Source organism: Cynocephalus volans, chromosome 2 (assembly GCF_027409185.1).
Source record: "Cynocephalus volans isolate mCynVol1 chromosome 2, mCynVol1.pri, whole genome shotgun sequence".
Classification (NCBI taxonomy): Eukaryota; Metazoa; Chordata; class Mammalia; order Dermoptera; family Cynocephalidae; genus Cynocephalus; species Cynocephalus volans.
Window position 1 is genome coordinate 168,833,461 of NC_084461.1, and position 21,099 is coordinate 168,854,559.

At 48.5% G+C, this 21,099-nt stretch overlaps 1 protein-coding gene across 2 annotated transcripts in view; it reads right to left on the reverse strand.

Annotated features, from left to right (window-relative positions):
- Nucleotides 1-21,099, reverse strand: part of DPYSL2 (dihydropyrimidinase like 2) — a 111,897-nt gene that overhangs the window by 6,571 nt on the left and 84,227 nt on the right. For both annotated transcript variants that reach the window (XM_063085449.1, XM_063085450.1), the window contains exons 4-11: nucleotides 19,715-19,879; nucleotides 17,401-17,462; nucleotides 16,854-16,934; nucleotides 16,259-16,327; nucleotides 11,088-11,208; nucleotides 3,005-3,161; nucleotides 2,597-2,738; nucleotides 350-520 (exon numbers count right to left, since the gene is read on the reverse strand). In XM_063085449.1, coding sequence (XP_062941519.1) covers nucleotides 350-520; nucleotides 2,597-2,738; nucleotides 3,005-3,161; nucleotides 11,088-11,208; nucleotides 16,259-16,327; nucleotides 16,854-16,934; nucleotides 17,401-17,462; nucleotides 19,715-19,879 — 968 coding nt within the window. The remainder of the gene's footprint in view (nucleotides 1-349; nucleotides 521-2,596; nucleotides 2,739-3,004; nucleotides 3,162-11,087; nucleotides 11,209-16,258; nucleotides 16,328-16,853; nucleotides 16,935-17,400; nucleotides 17,463-19,714; nucleotides 19,880-21,099) is intronic.

Here is a 21,099-nt window from a genome sequence, read left to right on the forward strand (position 1 = left end):
TTACACCAAACACCTCCATGAGAGGTGCCGCACCAAACTACAAAAACGGAATAGTGCCTGACTTCTAGAAGCTTTTAATATCCTGGCATGGGTTTGGAGGGTCTGAAGGTCTACAGATAGAGGTCATGGTACTCTAAACTGATGACAATAGCATCAGTCTTATCGACCTCTCTCAAGAAAATGAAACAGCTATCTTCTTTTTCAGCAAATTACAAGTTAAAACATATCCTGGGGAAAAGCTCATTCCTATCATGGCGAGTTCATTTTAGAAATCCCAGGACTACCCCCTCCTGTCTCCTTCTGTGACCGTCCTTTGTTTAGATGGATCTGCATGGTTAACAGGCCTTACACTGTTGTGTGTCTTGGCAGAGATGGTTTTAACGCTGTCAGGGTCCCAGATGACCAGGTCAGCGTCAGAGCCCACAGCAATGCGGCCCTTCCGAGGGTAGAGGTTGAAGACTTTGGCTGCATTGGTGCTGGTCACAGCCACAAACTGGTTCTCGTCCATCTTCCCAGTGACCTGAGGAAGAGGGCACACACATGCACACATGCAGACACCACACACACACAAACGCACAGCAAAAGCAGGTTAAAAAGTTGAAGGTTGGAGCATTACTTAGCAATAAAAAGGAACAAACGTTGATACACATAATTCATATGGATGTCAAGGGCATTGAGCCAAGTGGGAAAAAAAAAAACCTCCAAGGCCATATACTCTATGATTCCATTTCCGTAACATTCCCAAATAACAAAACTGTAGAGATGGAGAATAGACAGGGGGCTACATGGATTCCCAGGGGTTAGGGACGGTGGAAGGTTGGGGGGTACGGAGCCCATAAAGGGGCAGCCTGATGGAGGTCTTTGGGGTGCTGATTACATGAAGCCACAGTGGACAAAATGTCTTGGAGCCAGACACACACGCTACAGGACCTGCCAGGGTCCTGGTTTTGATAACCTACTACAATTATGTAGGATGCGACCACAGGGGAAACTGGGCAAAGGGCACCCAGGACCCCTCTGTGACTATTTGTGCAACCTCCTATGAATCAATGAAGGGTCTGCAAAAAACTCACGGAAAGATTTGTATTAACTTTTAATTCCATTTTTCCACGAACGTTTTGAAGTTATTTCAAAGTGAAAACTTCTTTTAAAAAGTTGTAGGGGCTTCGATGCCTCTTCAGGAAACATCGCTGGCCTGAGTGGTGTCCTTTTTAACAAAACAAAGGTGCAGGTCTAGGCTCCTAGTCTAGTTAACCCAGAAGTCTCAGCCCCGCATCCAGGATGCCGCAGGTGACAAAATCATTTCCTCAAGGCCTTCCCTTCCCAAATGTGCACTAAACCCAGCAGAAAAATGGGCAAAGGGTATGAGCAGGAATTAAGAGGATAAAAAATACAAATGGCCGATGAGCATATGAAAAAATACTCACTCTAATCAGTAATTGAAAAAATTAAATGTAAAACAATGAGACACAAAATTCACCTATTAAATCAGCAAGACTTTGATTTAATAGGAGTTGGTAGAAGAAACCATTTGGAGTTGGTAGAAGAAACTGAAGAATGTCATACATTGCTGGTGGTATACAAAGTACTGCAATCTTTTTGGAAGGAACTTTGACAATATATGTATCAAAAGAGTTAAAAAATATATACACCCTTTGGACCAACAATGCCACTTGTAGAAATTCCTACAAAACATAACTAAAAATGTGTCTACGAGCATGTTCATCCCAGTAAAAAACAATCAGAAACAACACAAAAATGTTCAACCAAAGAATTACACATAAATCACAGTTTAGCATCAAGACAGAACAGTCTGCTATTAAAAAACAACTTTTCAAGTATATGTAAGAATGTGAAAACTTTTTCACAATGTATTAAGTTTTTAAAAAATGGCTACAAAATAGTATGTGTAATGCCAATGACATTTACACACTAATTCACACATACTATATACACACGTGCCCTCATATACCAGCAAGAAATGGTAAGACACTCACCAAAATGTTCATTGTAATTTTATCTGAAACACAGTGATTTTTATTTATTTCCTTATTCTTTTTGGAATAAAGATATATTATTTACATAACCTAAAAACTTCATTAAGAAACAGAAAACCTGTTCTGCTATTATACCGTAAAACATTAAAATGAAAAAGCCCAAAGATCACCTAAAGGTCAGTGTATCTATAAGCAGGCCTCACCAGAGCCTGTAGTGGGAAGAAATGCTAAACCCAGAGAGCACTAAAAGACACATTTAAGGAAATTGAGTCCAATTCCAAGAGTAGAAGAGATGACCTGAAAAGTCACCATATTGCTACAGAAGCTTTTTCCTGACTGATTCGGAGGGTTAGACTTAAAGACTATCTATGAGTATGTTTTCAGTCTCCACTGTTCTGCAGATGATAGTGATAAGAAATATATAAGTAACATTTAGAAGGAAGGGACCTATAAGGTGTGGTCTTGGATTTCCAAACTTAAGAGATATTGTCACACAAGGACCAGCTTCTAGAATGTTCTCAACTTTCATTTCAAGGCATCTGTGAGATGAGGAGGCAGGGGAAAGGGGGGCCCCCAGGACAGAGGCCACTGCTTCTTACCACAGCCTTATCCCAGATGACAGACATCCGCTCCTCAGTGCCATTGGTGCCCTCTGGAATCAGGGTGAAGTTGTCCTTTCCTACCGCCTTCTGGGCCGTGTTGAAGGTGCAATGGGCACTGCCGGTGACCTGCAGGTCTCCACTGGAAAGAAAACCCACAACATGACGCTGAAGCTTCGTTAGCACACTGCATACCTCATCTGCTTGGTAAGGCATTTATGGAGGACCCTGCGCCCAGCACAGTGGAGTCCTTTAGATTCCTCATCCATCCCCTCAGGTTGACTTTGAAGATGGCCCAGTGAACTCACTCCCACAATGGTGTGGGACAGATACCTCCCTGCTCTGGACTCACCTATGGGCTTAGTCTGGAGACCTGAGAATGGGAAGTGAACAGTCTCCAGGACTCACCAGGACAGCAGGGAGTTGAGGAAATCTGGAGTTGTTGGATCGGGGCTCAGGGGTGGGGAGGTGACGAAGGCAGCCGCCTTGGCCCAGTTCTTGCTCCAGTAGTGGGAGCCATCGGTGCCCAGGCTGGCGGTGATGGGCTCGCCGTACACCACGGTTCCTGAAAAACAGAACACCCAGGGCTCAGGCCCGTGCAACGAGCAAGGAAGGAAGCCACCCTTGTCAGGAGTCACCACCTGTATGCCAAGTGCTGGCACCGTCCCTTCAAAGGAGAAGTCAGCCTCATGTCACAGACGAGGAACGGACGCCTGGGGAGATCAAGAACCTCAGCCAGCCAAAGTCACCATCCAACACGTGCTCCCTGAGAGTGCACCCTCGGTGCCCGCTCTTTGAACCCAACATGCTAGGTGGTCCCAAACACCCTGGAATCTTCTGCCCCCTACACTGCGGATTCCCAGCTCTGTTAACAATCTCCAGCTCAGGCGGCTTCCAGTCCCACATGAGATCTAGACTCTTCTTTTTGGATGATCTGTGGCACCTCGAACTTAACTGTTAGCAAACCCTCCCAGCTGACAATTCCCAGCCCCCCTTACAGTGTCTAGTTCTAGCTAAAGACCTGTGAGTAGAAATCACCTGTGACATCACTGGACTGACGTCTTTGAGCACAAAAACACAGCCCTCCAGATCTGCCCAAGAGACAGCCTGGATCCCTGAGTCACCACCAGAAAGGAACTGCCCTTGACAGCCACTGCGTTCACAGCCGGCGTTGTAGAAAGATGCAAAGTTTGCACAGTTATGCTGCTGAGATTTCGGGCTGTCTGGAAAGTGAGCCCAACTTACTTAGTACAATGTCTGAGAAAGAATGTCAGCTCCCCGATATGCAATCACGAACTCTATCTATTCAGACGTAAACCAGAAAGTTGGGAATCGTTTATACCCACTGAACTCCAATGCTTAGTGCCTTAAATACATTCCTCCTTAAATCAAGCCTTCTTCATGTGTCCCAGCTCATCCAACAGAGCCTCCCCACGGAACTTCAGACTTAAGTTTCTTTCCCGACCCTCCCCACCTCTCCATTCATTCTCCATGACACTTCCAGAGTCTCCTTCCTAAAACATAGTCCTTCCGTGCCAGTCTGTCGCATAAAATCCTCCACAGGAGCCCTTCTGTCTTCAAGGATAAAACAAATGAACAGACAAAGCCTCCTTACTAAAGCGTCTAACACCCTTCATTCTCCGAAGCAGATCTCCTCTTTCACTTCGTCCAAAACTCAGCTCAGGTATCACGTCGTCTATCTGAGAGGCCCGTCTTTCACTCCAGGAGTCACCCAGTTCTGCATGTTTTGACTCTCCACTTGAATGGAGACACCTTGGAGATCATTTATCTGGACACTCAATAAATGTGTTAAATTGACTAAATGGCCTAATATTTTATTGATCAAAGGCATCAGAGCTGGAATGTGATCTCAGGTCAGCCAAATTCACCTACCTTCCTCTACCCCACCCCAGGGATAACCCACCCCACCAGGACCTACAGCTTTCTCTCTTCTCCAAACACAGCACCCTCAAGGCCAAGGCCAAACCTCTCTCAGCCAGGAATGTGCTTCCCTTCCTCTCCACAGGCTTTTCAGGGCCTTATCACTTGATAATGCACCAGGACACCCTCTGTGCAGGCCTCTTGGAGAGCTGCCTGGTAGAGCCGCCCCTCCTGCCTCAGGAATTTCACAAAGGAGTCGCTGTTCAGCCAGGGCAGCGGGCAGCTCACGCCAAGCAATCTGTAACAAGCCCTGTGCAGGAGGGAGGGCTCCAGGGCCCAAGGGGAGCCTCGCCCACAGGGAAGCCCCTCGGGAAGAAAAGGGCCAATGCTCAGAATGCCTGAGAGGTTCCCTGGGTCTCTAACCCCCTTAAAGGCTCCCAGGCAGAAGTTGGGTTGAGGAGCCAGCTAGGTGGCTGCTCAAACCTCTCCGGTTCATCCCAAAATGGTAAATATCGCATGATGACAAGGATTTCCTTTATGAAATGCCCACAGCTGGGCAGGACCCAGCAGCGGCCCTAGATCTCAGGGAGCTCCGTCCCCCAGCTCTGGCTTTGAGCTGATTAAGTGTGCACGCAAACCTGGGTAAGTGTGCACACAGACCTGGGTAAGCATGCATGCAGACCTGGGTAAGCAAGTGTGCATGCATATCTGGGTAAGTGTGCCTCTCTTGACACAGCCAGGTCTGCAGGTCCTGCTGGCTGTGGTCCGCCTGAGCAGAAAGGCCAGGTCTGTACCAGTCTGAGGAAAACAAAGGATCTGCAACCTACTGGTTTCCTGGTGTCATCCACATGAAGTTCATGAGAGCAGAAATGCTTGGGGAAAAGCAGGGCTGGACAGTCTCTGAAAATCCTCGGACACTCACATGTATCTCCCAGGGTGTCCTGGAACCTGCGCCTGCACACCCTCTTGCTGAATCTGCTCTCAGTCCTGCCTGTGGAAACCTGAGCATGGCGGGGTGGGGAGGCTGGTTCTCAGAATGTGGCCTGAGTAATACAGATGGGAACGCTGCAGGCTGTGAGCCTCACCTCAAATGGAGAGGGAGCTGCTCTCCAGGGCCCGGATCCCCTCCCTCTGTGCCCAGGAACATGCCCCTCACCATGGAGAATGAACTAGGCCTCCGGCCTTTGAAAACTCAGAACTGGATTGAAGCTTCCAAGGCCACTGCTGACCGGAACCTAGTGAGGACTTCTGGACTGGAGCCAAGCTGAGGTGGGGACATGTAGGGACAGGAGAGGTGGGCACTAGGAGGCAGGGGCATCTGGTGACTCATTTCTGCTTAGCTCTGTTCCAATTCCGAGGCATTCAGAGATCCTCGCTGACTTTAGTTTTATTTATTTTCTTTAGCCCAAAGGCAGGACAGGAGTTAAACCACCATGTATAAGGCCTCTACCTTCTGGGGAGTGTGGATCCTCATGTGCAGGCTTTGTCTCCCACCCCCAATGCCCTGGAGCCTGCCCCAGGGCTCCTCTAGCCATTCTATAAACACAACATGAAGGAGCGGGGGATGAGCTTCCGGAGCTCAGTCAGGCCACAGAACCGCGTGCCAGAAATAATCATCACTAATAATAATAAACCACGGATGGGCTTAATTGGTCTTTCTGCACTTCTCTAAACACAGTGCTGATGCTTTCTTGGCAGCCCTAAGATCTTCACGATTTTCTTCTCCAGGGAAAATCTACACTACAGAATGTGACCCCAAGCCAGCCGTTGGCAGGCTCTCTGGTGTGGCCAGGAAGTTCAGGGGACTCAGGGGCTGGTGTTTATTTACCACCAGCCTGGGGCCACAGCACGTGCGTGAGGAATAAATGTGAGTCTGGGGCTTAGAAATGGGTGACAGCTCCCGGCTCTGACAGTCACCACCTATGAACAAGAAGCAAGAGGACAAATCCAAAAGGGAACAATGGGAAACCATGTATATGAAGTTCTAGATGCAGCATAAAAGCAGAGTGAAAAACCAACTGGGATGGACGGACGCCTGCACACCCATGTGCACCCACACATACACACCTTCTGCTTTCAGAGAACCCACGCCAGCCCCCAAAAGCGTACGCTCTCAGACTTTGGTACCCAGATTGGTTCTAGGGAACAAAATCTTCAGGATGAGTTTTCTGAATGGGTTCTCTAATCTGGTTCAGTTTAAAGGCACTAATGATTCTATTTCCAGCAGTACAGAGAGCACTGATCATCTATGATGCAATAGAGACACACAGCATGTCAACACTGGATACTCCCAATCAAATGCTTCTAAGAGGCAAGGTTCTGGATGATTTTTGTCAAATCAATGACTATAATAAGATTGGCTGGTTGCTCCTAATTGTGCTGGACAAACTGGGGAGGAAAAGAATGAGTTCAGGGATTCAAATTCCCAGCCCCAGCACCGCATAAGCGACTCAGAAGTTTCTACATCTGAGCTAAAAGAGACCCTATGTCTTGTAGATGCAGAGCTGAGATGGCTGACAACCAAACCCAGGATCTCATCCTGCGTGTGGCTAAATTACAAAGCAAACTGAGCTCCTGACCTCAGAGGGCATCTGCTGGTAAAGCGAGGGCACTGGCTGAGAAGGAACTCTTTCTCCAGACAACCTTTGGACTCGAGTGACAACGTCAACTCTTTCCTGGGTCTCCAGACTGCTGGACCACCCTGCAGACTGCAGACTCGCCAGCCCTGCAATCACGTGAGCCAGTTCCTTAAAATAAATCTCTCCCTGTCTCCATCTTTCTCTTTCTATCCCATTAGTTCTGAGTCTCTGGAAAACCCTGACTCATACAGATTTTGGTAAGACTTTATGACATTCACAACCCAACCCACCAGTCACACTATTTCCCAATTCTAGGTCCAAGACTGCTAGGTTGTGCATTAGCATAACACTAGAATTCCTCCCCAGGTGAGGGGATCCTCATAAGACCCATGACCACGTGCTTCTCATGATGCCTGGGCCACACCTATTGACCCGTAGGGCATAAGAAGTCTTGTGTGGAATTTGGGTTCCCAGAGTTTAAGGTCCCTCAGCAGCTGCAACTGTTCTGAACGTTTCTACATCTGGATTATGGGGGTGGGACGAGGAGGAGGACAGAAAGGATGTCCAGCAGATACGCCATCAGGCACTGCCCGTGGACTGACACACACAGGCCGGCATCGGCAGCCACGCTAGGTTTCACATGTCAACATAATGCAGTCTGAAGGGGACACCTTCTAGGGGAGAAATCACTGCACTGAACCCTCCATGGAGAGCTGGCCAGGAGTCTGGAATCATGGTTTCTATTTCCCACAGGCTAGACGATCCGGGGCAGGACACACAATTTCTGCATTTCAGTTTTTCTTCCATGAAATGAGCCTATTAAATCAACTACTGTCTATGTTTTTTCAAGACTAAAAACCATCCTGGTCTCAGTTGTATGTATTTCCAGGTCCTTGTCTGCAAGGTGGGATTGATGACACGTCGTCCTGTGGAGTGAACTAAATGATGTCCCTCAGGGGAGACAGGATGCAGGTGTTCGTGTTTCATCTCACATCCTCACTGACCTGTCTCCTGTCTTAAATTTAGGACCAGCCAGTCTCTGGGTGGGGAGGCACACGGGGATCACTAAGAGAAGAGGATTTACTACTCCTGCCATTAGTATGATTACGATTTTTTAACAGCTCCCATCTGTAGCAAAATTTCGAGTCTTAGGCAGCCTGAGCCCTCTTCAGGCATTGGCCTGAAGTATCACATGGTAAAAGCTTGCTGAAGGCAGGAAGAATCTCTCCATTTCATAGATGAAGAAATGGAACAGCAGAAAGTTGGCCATGCCTCACGCTTGCCTCCAGGGCTAGAGGAACCCGTCTGAAGTAGAAAAACAGTCCTTAGCAGAAAACTCTTGCCCTAGGCCAGCAGGCATCTTTGAGCTCCTTCTCTGACAAGCTCAGAGTTAAACCAGCCCTTCATTTTTCAATCACGATTAATAGTTGGTAATAGATATTGTCTACGTCCTTGCATGCATTATCTCATATAAACATCATCACCCGATGACATGAGTCACCATCACTATCCCCCCTTGCAGATGGGAAAATGAGACCTAGAGATAAAGCAGACGCCCAGCGTCACGTTGCTGGTGTGCAGGGGAGCTGGGGTTTGATCCAGGGCAAGATATTGATCCCAGAGCACAAACTGTTAATACTCCTTTACAGTCTCTTCCTTTTTGGCCACGATTCTGCTGGGTGTCAGGCTCCAGCTTCTACCGGATTCGAGGAACTCAGCCCAGCAGATACAGGTCACAAGCACTACCCATATTAAAAGAGCTCCAAGCATGAAAGTCAGTCAGTCCAGCATTAACACGGATGTTCATAGCCTGACATTAGACGCTCTCGACAATCAAGTCCCAGCTCCGTTATTCGCTAGCACTGAGCTTCAGCTTACTCAGCTGCAAAGTAAAATATCAAAATTCCTGCTTGGGCTGCCTCCCAAAGTTGTTAGGAAGTTCCAGTGAGATGGGAAAGAGCCTCAGAGCCTATGAAATCAGCCAGGGTTTCTCATTCTTGCACCTGAGCACAAGAAATGCACTGGAAATTCTTTTCCAGCAGCTCAAGTTTGTATAAAGCTAAGGCTTTCGAGGACTAAAGGGTGACAGCCTGAATGCAAAAGCCACCCTGGGAACCATGGTGTGGGCACAGGTGGACTCACACCTGGAAGGTTCTGGAAGAAAACACACTGAAGTGGTCCCCTCCACAGATAGTTTAGTGTGGAGAGAAATCTGCGTGGGCACTAGAATATGCCCCCTCGGACCCCTCAAGACACATGCAGGGTCATAAGGACAACAGAGTGGTGTCGAGCACCAAGTCACAGTGCTGGAGCAGAACTGGACACTAGAATAACATCATATCTTCACATGAGAAAACTGAGGTCCGGAAACAAGGGGCTTCAGCTCTGCCAGCGGGGCCAGCCCCATGATGCCACCTACCCCAGTAGAGTCTATCTGGTGACAGGCTGGAGCCCACCACCCTCCCAGTGAACAGATAAGCGTCTCAATGTGGAGTCAACTTTGGACAAGGCTTCAATCCAAAATTACATTACAATGCTTGTCTAACTCGTTGTTTATTATTATCAAATAACCTAAACTGCACCCTGCTTTCCCCTTTCAGATGCCATGTCAATGGTCCCCACTCTAGTGACAGCAGCAGGGCTGTGCCTGGCGTTTGATGCTGAGTCCCATGCACACCCAGCCATGTTGCAAAGGTATCGTCACCCACAAGGTCTCCTAGAAAAACAACTCAGTGGATTCTAAGTGGATTACATTATTTTGGGTGCTTTCTTATTTCAAAATGGCAATTCTTCCAAGCTGCCAGGAGAGGGCAGGTTTCCAAGAAGACTGTCACGCAGCCACCACTTGGGCCAAAGCCTATGGTCAGAGGCCCAGGGGAGCACCAAAGAACAGGGGCCAGGAACTGCCGGGTCTGTCTGGAAGCCATTGCCTCTTGGGACCAGCTGCCTCAGTGGTCACCGAGCAATTTGTTCTGGGGTTTGCACCGCATCACCTGCCAGTGGAAAAAACCACAGGCCGCCTAGTCCCAGGTGGGTCACGTCCCCCAGAGAAGTAGAGACTGAGTCGCAGAGGCCACATGGCTCCCTACTGATGGAGAAAGAGACACGGAGACAAGGAGATAGAAAGAGAACAACAGTGGAAAAAGAGAGAGACTGAGTCAAGAGAGAGAAAATTAGAAATGAAGAGAGAAAGGAAGAGAAATGCGGGCACAGAGATGGACAGATGGAGAAGAAAAGGGGTGCAGGACATGATGGGGAGAAAGGAAGAAGGGGGCCCTTTTATTAATGTGCATTTCTGATCAGGCTAAAATCCCCCATCAACTGCGGCTCTGTGCCCTCAGGCTCTGCAACATGGAGCTGACTTCCACGCATAAACCATGCGGTGGGACGAATCCACCTTGCTACAGTCGGCAGCAGGTGACAACAGGGCTCTGCTGCACTTGTAATGTGTGAGGTGCTCCACGGGACGTCCTCCAGGGGAAGGACAGCAAGGTGCACTTAGTGCACAAGTTTCCAAAAACCTTCTCAATAGAGAACACACCTCAGCCCAGAACGCATCAATGGAGTTTATCAACAGGAAGTAATCCGAGCACAAAAAACTGGTCATGATAGGGTCTGGCATAAAATCCACCCCTGCACCCCGCAAGGCCCTCTTATTCCCTGGAGGAAATCACTACCAGCCACGGAGGGGAGGTGCATCTTGAAACACAACGTTCCCCAGGATTCTGCAGCAGGTGGAAACTGATGTGACCCATGTAGATGCCTCATTTATTTAGATTGTGTCAAATTAAATCCAACTTTCCTAGGGGGTGGGGGACAGGAAGGAGAAGGGCCCACCCACCCAGTCTTTGCTGTGCACTCAGCTTTAAATAGACACCAACAAGCGGAACCAAGGGAAGAAACTGGAGCTCCCTGCCTCACTCGGCTGTAATTAGGTTAATGCTAGAACGTGATCAAAGTGGCCTGCTTGGCATGAGGGTCTGGAAAAGGAGCCCTCCCTCCAAACCTGCTCGCTGCCAGACAGCGCTCACCCTTTTTCCGGGCCTGGGCGATGACCTCAGCCGCGCTCTTGCTCATGACCTTGGTGACGTACAGGGGGCAGTTAGTCTGGTTGGCGATGGTGATCGAACGATTCACGGCTTCGGCCTCGACCTACAGAAGAGCAGCGTAGTGTGAGAACCCCGCCCACCCCACGAACCCCTATCTTTACCCTCCACCCTCCGAGACAGGCTAAGATGAAAGAGACCGAGTGTCCTCAAGGTTCTACCACGAGGGGTACTGTAGGGGATTGTGGCTTGACCGGTGTCACTCAGTAATGGGTGTTGGAATGATGGGGTAATGCCTTCCTGACCCTCTTCCCAGTATGGTCAGTGTATTAGTCCATTTCTGTTGTTTATAATAAAATACCTGGAACTGGATAATCTTCAAGAAAATTAAATTTATTGCCTACAGTTTCAGAGGCTGTAAAGCCCAAAGTACAGGGAACACATCTGGTGAGGGTCTTCTTTGGTGGTGTCTCTACAGCAATGCAGGGGTCTCACATGGCAGAAAATGATGGAGCAGAGAGACTCTTAAGAACTCTCCTTTTAAAGCCCTCAGAACCACGCCCCTGACCATCATTATTAATGCATTCACTACGGCATGGTCCTACAATCTAAGCACCTCTTCAAGGCCCCACACCTTTCAATTATCATAATAGGATTTCCCACCCTCAACAGTTACAGTGAGAATTAAGCTTTTTACTATGTGGACTTTGGGGAACACAATTCAATCAATCCACAGCAATCAGCAAGCCTGGAATCTGTAAGAAATGCAGATTCCCATCCTCTGCCCCGGACCTAGACTAGCAACTCGGCGGCGGGACTCAGCAATGTGGGTTTTAATACCTCTCGGTGATTTTTACACCTGCTAACGTTGGAGAACCACCATGCAGGGACTCCTACTGCTGTTAACTCAGTGTATTAATTCTCCTTCCGTGGTCCTGGGTCATGATGGGCAGTGATATGATTTCTGTGCTGGGCTTCTGTCAGTCATTCACAAACAAAGCCAACATCACCCACAAAACAATGCAACCTCACAGGGCTCGGGAATGAAGCAGGAGCATCTGAGGACACCCACGGCCCCCTGTGTGTGGAACACTGATGTGGCCAGCCGGCCCGCTGCAGCCTAGCACAATCTCCAGCACAAGACGGGAGGACTGCCCTCGTAAGTGATTTGTTTCAAATCTGATGCCTCCATGAATGGTATTTCAAAGATGCCACATGATAGCTGCTAAATACCTGATCAGGTAAGATTTTCAGGATCAAGTTATATCTCACGGAGGAATCAGCCATGTGTGTTTACAGCGGGCAACCAGAACAGCAGGTGAAACTGTGGAACAGTGGATCTGTAAAAGTTACTGGCTGTCTCCCCAGATCCTGGCAAAATGCTGTGGCTTGAGCTCTTTGAGGGGTGTGACTGGGTCTTATTCAATTTTTTGTGTCCTTCATGCCCAACCCCAACAGTTCCCTCTGCTGTGCCTGGTACACAGCAGGTGTTTCAGAATGTTTGCTGAACAAATACATGACTTCATTTACGGTTAATGGTATTTAAGGCTAGGCTGTTCCACCAGGAGCTGGTGGTTCTCACAAGAAATAACTGAGCTCCCGACAGAAATAACTTAGCTACCCTGCCTCTACTAGAGCTCGGCCTACAGCGTGAAGTCCTGCAATTGCATTAACTGGTAATCTAGCACAACTAAGACAACTCCCATTTGGCCTTTCAGGCATTAACTATGTGAACAGAAATGTCTAGAAATCCACTAGTAAAGCAAATGGCTCTTGAGAACGCTTATTAAACGTCCCAGTGTTTTTAATTCCTGGGATGGCCGTAGGGCAGGCCCTCCCTCTGCTCGGGCCCAACTACAACAGCAGAGCCTCTGCCCCCACAGCACAGGGCGGGACTTCCCGCATCTCCGCAGGCACTGCAGACATCCCTGGGGGAAGAGAGAAAAGGACTCCACTGGAATCTAGAAGCTTCGCACTGCCCAGGGATGCAGGTGAGCACCCCATTTATTGTGTCAGCACAGACACTTTTGGAAGCAGAAAGAGGCACTGTTAATATCTCCATGGGAGCACTCAGCACAGACCAGGACCGTCCTGGATAAAGGAAATGTGTAATCATACTAATTAGGGGATAAGATGACTGAGGGGTCCTACCCCTGCAGGACTGGCTTCCTTTAAGACTGGCTGTGGTGAAAAGGACCCAGGTACCAGGGATCTGTCTGGACTTGCTCGTCAGCTGTGAAGCAAATTCAGACCCCAACTTCTCTGCTGCAGCTCCTCAAGTGGCCTGTAGTTGGGCAGAGGCCACACTAAAGTGTTAGCTTGTTGGAAAAGGTCATTTAAACCCCAGCTCTCCACATTCCACCCAGAACATCTGATCCTTCTGTGTTTATGTGTGGGTGTGCCTCTGATACAAAACACAAACTGTTTTACATAACGTCAAACTCAGATATAAATAGCATCACTTTAAAATGCTATGAAATAGGATGATAGTTTAAAAATAAAATCTCTTTGCCTCTTTATAGGGCACTCAGCAATCTCAGAGGTCATCTAGCCCCACCTTCTGATTTTAAAGATGAGGCAACCTAAGGTCCAGAGAGGGAAATGACCCGTCCAAGGGACACACAGCAGTGTCATACATTCTGTATTTCTGTAAGGCCCTGCTGGAAAGTCCCCAACTCCATGAAGGTTTCTTCTGGACCCTCATCTCTGAGTCACCCCCTCTTTTCCCAGACACCTGAGTCCTCCAGCTGTCCTCGCTCACACCCACATCACATTCTATCCCCAGATCTACTTTCTCTCTGCCTCTCCCTCCCACCTCATCCAGAGTCCCTTTCAGAAAGGGTCACTTTCTCACTCATCTCACTGTCCCCCAGGGCCTGGCAGGGCCTCCATCAGGATACTTACTCAGTCACTGTCACCCCAGTCACAGATCGGTGATTTCGAGATTTCTGCATCTTTACGGTTTCCTTTTCAACTTTCTCAAATGGAAACGAGGGAAAATTCTACCAGGTGGTCTCACACAGTGGGTTGGGAAGAACAGCACATAGTGGAGGGGCATGTTCTAGAAAGTTCAAATACGAAGGTACTTCCAAAAGTTCATGAAAAAATAGAAGATAACACAAATCTTTCCATGAACTTTTTGAAGACCCCTCATACAGGTTAACCACCATGATGCTAGTGATAGGTAGGTCATGAAACTGCATGTGCACACGCATGGGTCTATATATGTGAAAACGTGTGCGTGTGTGTATGCTGCATGTGCACGTCTGTGCATGTGCATGTCTGGGTGGTGTGCATGCATCTGTGTGTGGATGTGAGCATGTGCATGTGTGTGTGCTTGTGCATGTGTGTCTCTGTGCGCACACATGTGCATGAAATCAGCCTCAGTTACTTTCAGCCTCAGCTAGTTTTAGTGCTGTCTCTCTCTCTCAAGCTGCCTCCTAGAATCACTGTCCACCCACCATGGTCACAGCACAGGACTCCCCTCAGCTAGAGCAGGGGCCTAAGGACATCCCTTCAGCCTCCCTCACCCTGGAGCTGGCCCAGCCCCAGCTTTTAGCACTCATGGCGAGGATGGGTGGTTACAGAAAGACCTACATCCCATGGCCTGGAGAGGGACCAACCGATACTGAAAACGTCATAGCCTCTGTCTTTTCATCTGGGGAAAGGAAAAGGTCCTCAGAGCCTCAGTGCTGAAGGTGTCCTGCTGCGTGTCTGGTGTCCTGCTGTGTGTCTACATATGTGCATGTCTATGTGTGTGCGTGTTTCTCTGTGCATGTGTCTGTGTGTGCGTGCGTGTCTGTGTGCGTGCCTCTGTGTGCTTGCACACAGTAAGGGCAGAACAAAGTGTAAACCCTCCATGTGTTCAAAACATCCTACAGTGGCTTCCACTTCCTCTTTTTTCTGCCTCTTTCTTACCCTCTTTCTCCTTTTCCAGCCTTGTCCCTTCCCCTAAAGTCTAAGGAAAAAGGCTGTGACACCTACTGTGCCCCATCATCCCCACCCCAGGCTATCTATTGGCAGCACTTCGATGTCAAACTCTCTTGAACCCGCTTTCTTACTACGGGAGCATCTCCCAATCCATCCTGGTCTTCTTCCTGGATTCAAGGGAATGCCCCAGTTCTAAAGTTCTGTGATTGGGTGGCCAGGGTCCCCTTCACAGTCCTGTCAAGCATCTCACTCCACCTGTTTCTGGAAGGAAAATCCTAATTTTAAGCCTCCATCCAAGTCCTTGGTGATTTGATCTGCCCTTCTCTATACCTTCTCCTTTTCTGATACCTCTTTACCTTGCAGGACTAAGTCTGCTGGTTTCCAGGGGACTCCCTCACTGTTCTCTCTGCTCAGAGCCGCCGGACTATTCTGTCTTCTAAAGCCTCACCCTGAGCCTTTCATTTAGGAGCAAACTTCTGAAAATTATATAAATGCTACAAATCCTAATTTAGAGAAACAGATTCTCCATCATATGAGATGCAAGCTCTTTCTCTTCTAACTAACACGCCTCACTAGCCAAGATGGGGATTCTCAAACTCTGTGCCAGCAGGAACCCCTGCTCTGAATTTTCCATCCACCATTTTAAAAGATTCTGTCTACAAAACTCTGCTTATCATGATATACCCCGAGCAGCTTACGATGGAAAATTTTAAATTCCCCTTATGCTTGTTAGCTATGTAGAAGAGCTTTGAGATCCCCTTCCTATGTTTCAGAGACTGATAAAAAGTCACAAACCACTAAAACCTGATTGCAGGATGCTAATAAAGAACTGCTGGTGTGGGCCGAGCCCGTGGCGCACTCGGGAGAGTGCGGTGCTGGGAGCGCTGCGACGCTCCCGCCGCAGGTTTGGATCCTATATAGGAATGGCCGGTGCACTCACTGGCTGAGTGCCGGTCACGAAAAAGACAAAAAAAAAAAGAACTGCTGGTGTTCATCCAAGAAAGGCCTTGGAGGATTAGACAGAAAAAGGAGCCTTCAGGCTAGATGATCACACTGATTTACCCCCAGCCCCAGCCTCACACTTCACTTTGCCTGTGTAGACACACACAGCACCCACAGCTTCTTGGAGAGAAGCCCCGTTCTCAACAAGCAGGAAGTGGGTTCCACAAGGCTCTGCACAGCACCCAAGGGACCCCGATTCACGAATTCAATTCGCAGGCATTCACCTCCTCAGGCCGGCTCAGCACATGTCCCTCAGGGCCCGTGATGCCCAGGTCCAGGATCCTCTGCTGCTCCTGGAAAGTGCAAAGAAATCCTGCCTGTCAGGGAGAGCAGGACTTCACACGGCCTGGTGGCCAGCAACCTGCACCCAAAGTTACCCATCAACGGGTGAAAATGTCACTGCTGGCCACTCAGCCTCATCCCAAGCCCTCAGGAAGAGAAGGGGCCACTACCCTGTTCCCAGTCCTGTCCGGGCAGGGGAGATCCATTACAGCCTCCCCTAGCGGCTCAGCTGCTCCTCAGGGATGCTGGAAGCATTCCCAGCCCCGGCCATAGTTAATATGTCTGTGTGCGACTAGGGAGTCCCCACCCAAGGCAGCTGCATTATGTGCCCAGAGAAAGGGCCTCTCCATGTACAGTCACTGCTGTACATCCTGCTGAGCACAACAGGAGGCATACATGTCACCGGCCTTAGCAGAGCCCCAGCACAGGAACACCAAGTACCCTGGGTTTTCCCCATGGCGATTAAGCTACAAAAGTCAGCCTTCCTGAAACTGCCTCTTGCCTCCAGGTGACAAAGAACAAAGGAAAGCCCCATACCTCTGCAATGATGTCACCATTTTCTGCGTGGACTTGGGCTATGGCACCAATATCCCGGATCACACTCAACACTTCATATATCTGAGAGAGAGGAGAGTGGGGATCAGAGACGAGGACAAACATCTTCCTGTTGGCAGCATTTCTGGGGTGAGAAACAGGACCCCTCAGCTGCATCTAGTAAGCCTGGCTGTGTGACCTGCCTAAAGGCGGTATTTCTGGCCACACTGGCAGAGAGACGCCCTCGTAATGAAGGACGTGGATCAGGAGTGAGAGGCTCCCCAACAGGACCTGGGTCTGCGGCAGGTGTGCGGAGGAGACCACGCCGTGCCAAGGTGGCAGCTCCGAGGCTCAGATCCAGAGCCTGGAGGTGGGCACCAGTGCTGGGGCCAGGGCACTGGGTTCACACGCTCACCAAATTACATCCACCAGCTGTTTCCCACCAAGCTAAGGGATGTGCGTACATTGGAGGCTGTTTTACCAGACAATAGCAGTGGCCTGAATCGTACCCACTGTCAGCGAGCCTATTCAGGAAAGCCGACTCTCTTACCTGGCAATCCGTTAGCTGGAAGCGATCTTTGAAAGCCATGTACACGAGGAAGGAATTTACCCCTAGAGGACAGACAAAACAGAGAGGTGGAGGCATGACTTTTAACAGATAAAGCAAAATCAGATAATCTGGAAGGAAAGAAGAAAGTGATAATACTCTGCGTGCGTGCGTGCGTGTGTGCGTGTGTGTGTGTGTGTGTGTGTAGAGAGAGAGAGATGGAGGGACAGAGGATGATAAAGCAAATGGATAAAATAAAAACAACTAGAGAATCTGAGAAGAGGGTGTATGAGAATTCTTTCCAGTACCCTTACAATTTTTCTGTAAGTTTAGAACAGTATCAAAATTAAAAGTTGCCAGTATTTATACACCCATCTTCACAGAAACATTATTCACAATAGCCAAATGGTGAAAGCAATGAAGTGTCCACTGACAGGTGTACAGATAGCAGAATACAACCCCTATACATGCAATGGAATATTATTTGGCCTTAAAAAGGAAGGAAATTCTGACACGTGCTACGACATGATGAACCTTGAGGACATTATGCTAAGTGAAATAAGCCAGTCACAAAAGACAAATACTGTATGGTTCCACTTATATGAGGTCCCTAGAGGAGTCAAATTCACAGAGACAGAAACAGAATGGGGGTGGCCAGGAGTTGTGGGGGAGGGGATCGGGGAGTTGTTGCTAATGGGGACAGAGTTTCGGTTTGGTAAGATGAAGAGTTCTGGAGATGGACGGTGGTGTTGGCTGCACAACAGTGTGAATGTACTTAATGCCACTGAACTGCACACTTAAAAGTGTTTAAAATGGTAAATTTTATGTTACGTGTATTTATCACAGTGCATTTTTAAAAAAAAACAAAAGCTACTCCCAAAACAAGCCACTTTAACAAGAAAATGAATTACCAGAAGTTTCTGTCTATGAAGATCTATAATCAACATCTTTTCTTTGGCAAACAGACTGCCCTCTTTGCCAATTTTTAAGAAACACTTTTTAGAATAAGAAAAGGTCCATTAGTTCAACAAGCAAATGTCGCAATTCTCATCCTGGGTTCTTAGAGTTCTTGCCCCCTAAGGCACCAGACCAAAGTCGCTGCCCAGCACCCATCACGATTTTAGAACAACTGTTCTGACAACCTTGGAGCTGTACTTCAAGCCACCTTGGGGGTGTTGGAAGCTGCCTAAGTTAAAAGCCTCAGGACATCCTGGTCCTCCTCTCCTTGCCAGGCAACAGTTGCTATGGTAACCCTCCTGCCTGATTTGGAATAGATTCATTCTACTTATCAAAAGTTAAATCCATTGGAGTCTTGGCATTCTCAAAAGTGGGAAAGGTCAAATGTTACCTTTTTCTTTTTATGTATAACCTTCCTGCTAGGAAGACCTTAGAGGACATCTAGTCCAACACCCTCATGTGAGAGATATTTTAAAAACTGAGTCACACAGCTAGTCTGCAGCAGAGAAATAAACCCAGGACTCTCGCATTTCATTGAGTTTTTTTCTCCCCTATCATATCCAGGCCTAGAGATTTCCTTCCTGCATTTTACTCATAGCACCTAGTGCTTCTAAGCCAAGAAATCCGAGAACCCTAAAGCAACAGGTGCTTCCCAGAAGGTTAAAATCCAATGAGGTCAACAAACGACCCCAGGAATCTAGTCTACAGCCAAGCTCAGAGTTCCAGGAAGACGATGGAAAGACGACGTGGTTTGGCTCCACCACCTAAAACCCCTGAGGTTCCTACTGACAAGAGTCGGAGAGGCCCTTGGGGCAGTAAACATTCTTCCAGCCTCCCTATGAATCTTCCCCATCCCTGGAATCTTGCTCCCCAAAATAATTCTACAGAACAGTAAAGACCACTGAGGTTGGCTCAGGTTTGGGGTGTCTCACAACCCTGCGATCCACTCTGGATTCTCCCCGGTTTGTAGGAAGAGGCTGCCCAGCACTCAAGGCTCCTGTACACTCCCAGAGTCCTCACTGGGACCCACATTTGTTCTCTTTGAGGGTAAATCACTCTCGCTGCAGCCTCAACCCCCAGATCTGGCTGGAGAGCACAGGCCCCTCCACCCAACAAGCTGCGAGCTGCTGTCACATAAGAATGGGTCCCAGGAGCAGGGCCCATATGCTCTTATCAATGAAGGCTTGTGTTACCGTGTTGGGTAAGGCCACCTCCAACCAGCAAGAGCTGCAGCCCTGCTGCTCAGGGCAGGCTCGGACGTGAGGCACAAACAGGATCTAAGAGCACTATCTGCAGAGCACTTCCTCCCAGAGCTGGGACAGGGGACTGTGTGCAGAGGGTGCAAATGGGCACAGCTTACCATGGTCCTTCACCAGTGCTTCCATCTCTTCCTGGACACCCTTGTGCCACTCGGTGATGTCCACGTGCAGAGAGTAGTCACAGCATGACTTGCTGTCAGCCCACTCTCGCCACTGGTCGAAGGCGGCCAGCAGACTTGTCCCAGGCTCAGGAACAACATGGTCGACTAGAAAGGAAAAGACATTTGTCATCATCAACAAGAGCCTCGAGGGCCGTGTGCCAGCCGGTGTTTCTCTTTGTGAACTCTGAATAAGACTTCTGGAGTTCAGAATCAAGATGGTGATCTCTACCACCAGCTTCAAAGAATCCACTTACGCCAGCTGACTGCCCAAGAGGGAGAACACAGAAACTTGGCGTTGGAGGACGGCTCCAGTGAAACCACGCGTGAACTGCCCAGATCTGATTTCCCAGCTCAGAATCCCTGAAAGCACAAACCCTGGGCACATTTCACGGACAGTGAGTCCTTATGGACAATGGCAGTGTCACATGGCCAGCTGGAGCGGCCAAACCCCTCTTTGTGCGGACAGCTGCTTGTGAGACATGCTCCCCACTCCCCACCAGACGGCAAAGAACTTGAAGGTGCTGGAGTAGAGCCATGCAGACTGGGCCTTTGCAAAGATCCGGGCACTACCCAGTCTCTCATTACTGCTCATATTTCTTCAGCATAATGCCACTCTGTAATTTAAGAGAAATCTTTCATCTTAAGAGTTCAAAGCATTTTAAAACTGTGGTCACTGTGATATTACTATTGAGGTAGGCTGATATGGAGGACAGAGGACCCTGGTCTCAGGAGGACCTGAGTTTATTTTCTGGCTCCAACATTTACCTACAAGGTGCTTAACCGCCACCACCCTGAGTTTCTGTGCTGGTCTAAAATGGGGGTAACATTACCTAGCACATACATTTGTTATAAGGATTAAATGAGACAGTGTATCTGTTAAACTTATGTCACTCCACTATTTAAATCCTCCAATGGCTTCCCCTTGCCCTTCAGATGAAGACTAAAGGCCACAACAAGGTCTACGAGATCCTGCAGCTTGGCCCTGGCCTTCCTCTACAACTTGACCTTGGGCCATCTCTCCCTTGCGCTCTGATCTCCAGCTACATTAAGAAAGGGCCTCTTTCAGTCCCTACAATATCAGCCTGCTCCCTTCTACCATAGGGCCTTTACACATGATATTTAGAGAGCACTTTCCCAGTTACATAATGACAGGAGATTCACCATAACTATTTTTCCCATCTTCTACACAAAAGCACTAAAATGCAAACTGAAATGATTTGTCCAAGGTCAAATCAAATTTGTACAACAACAAGGATAAAACCCAGCACTCCTGACGCCTAAAGCAATGAGTCATTCTTCCCAAATAAAATATTAGTGTTTCTACA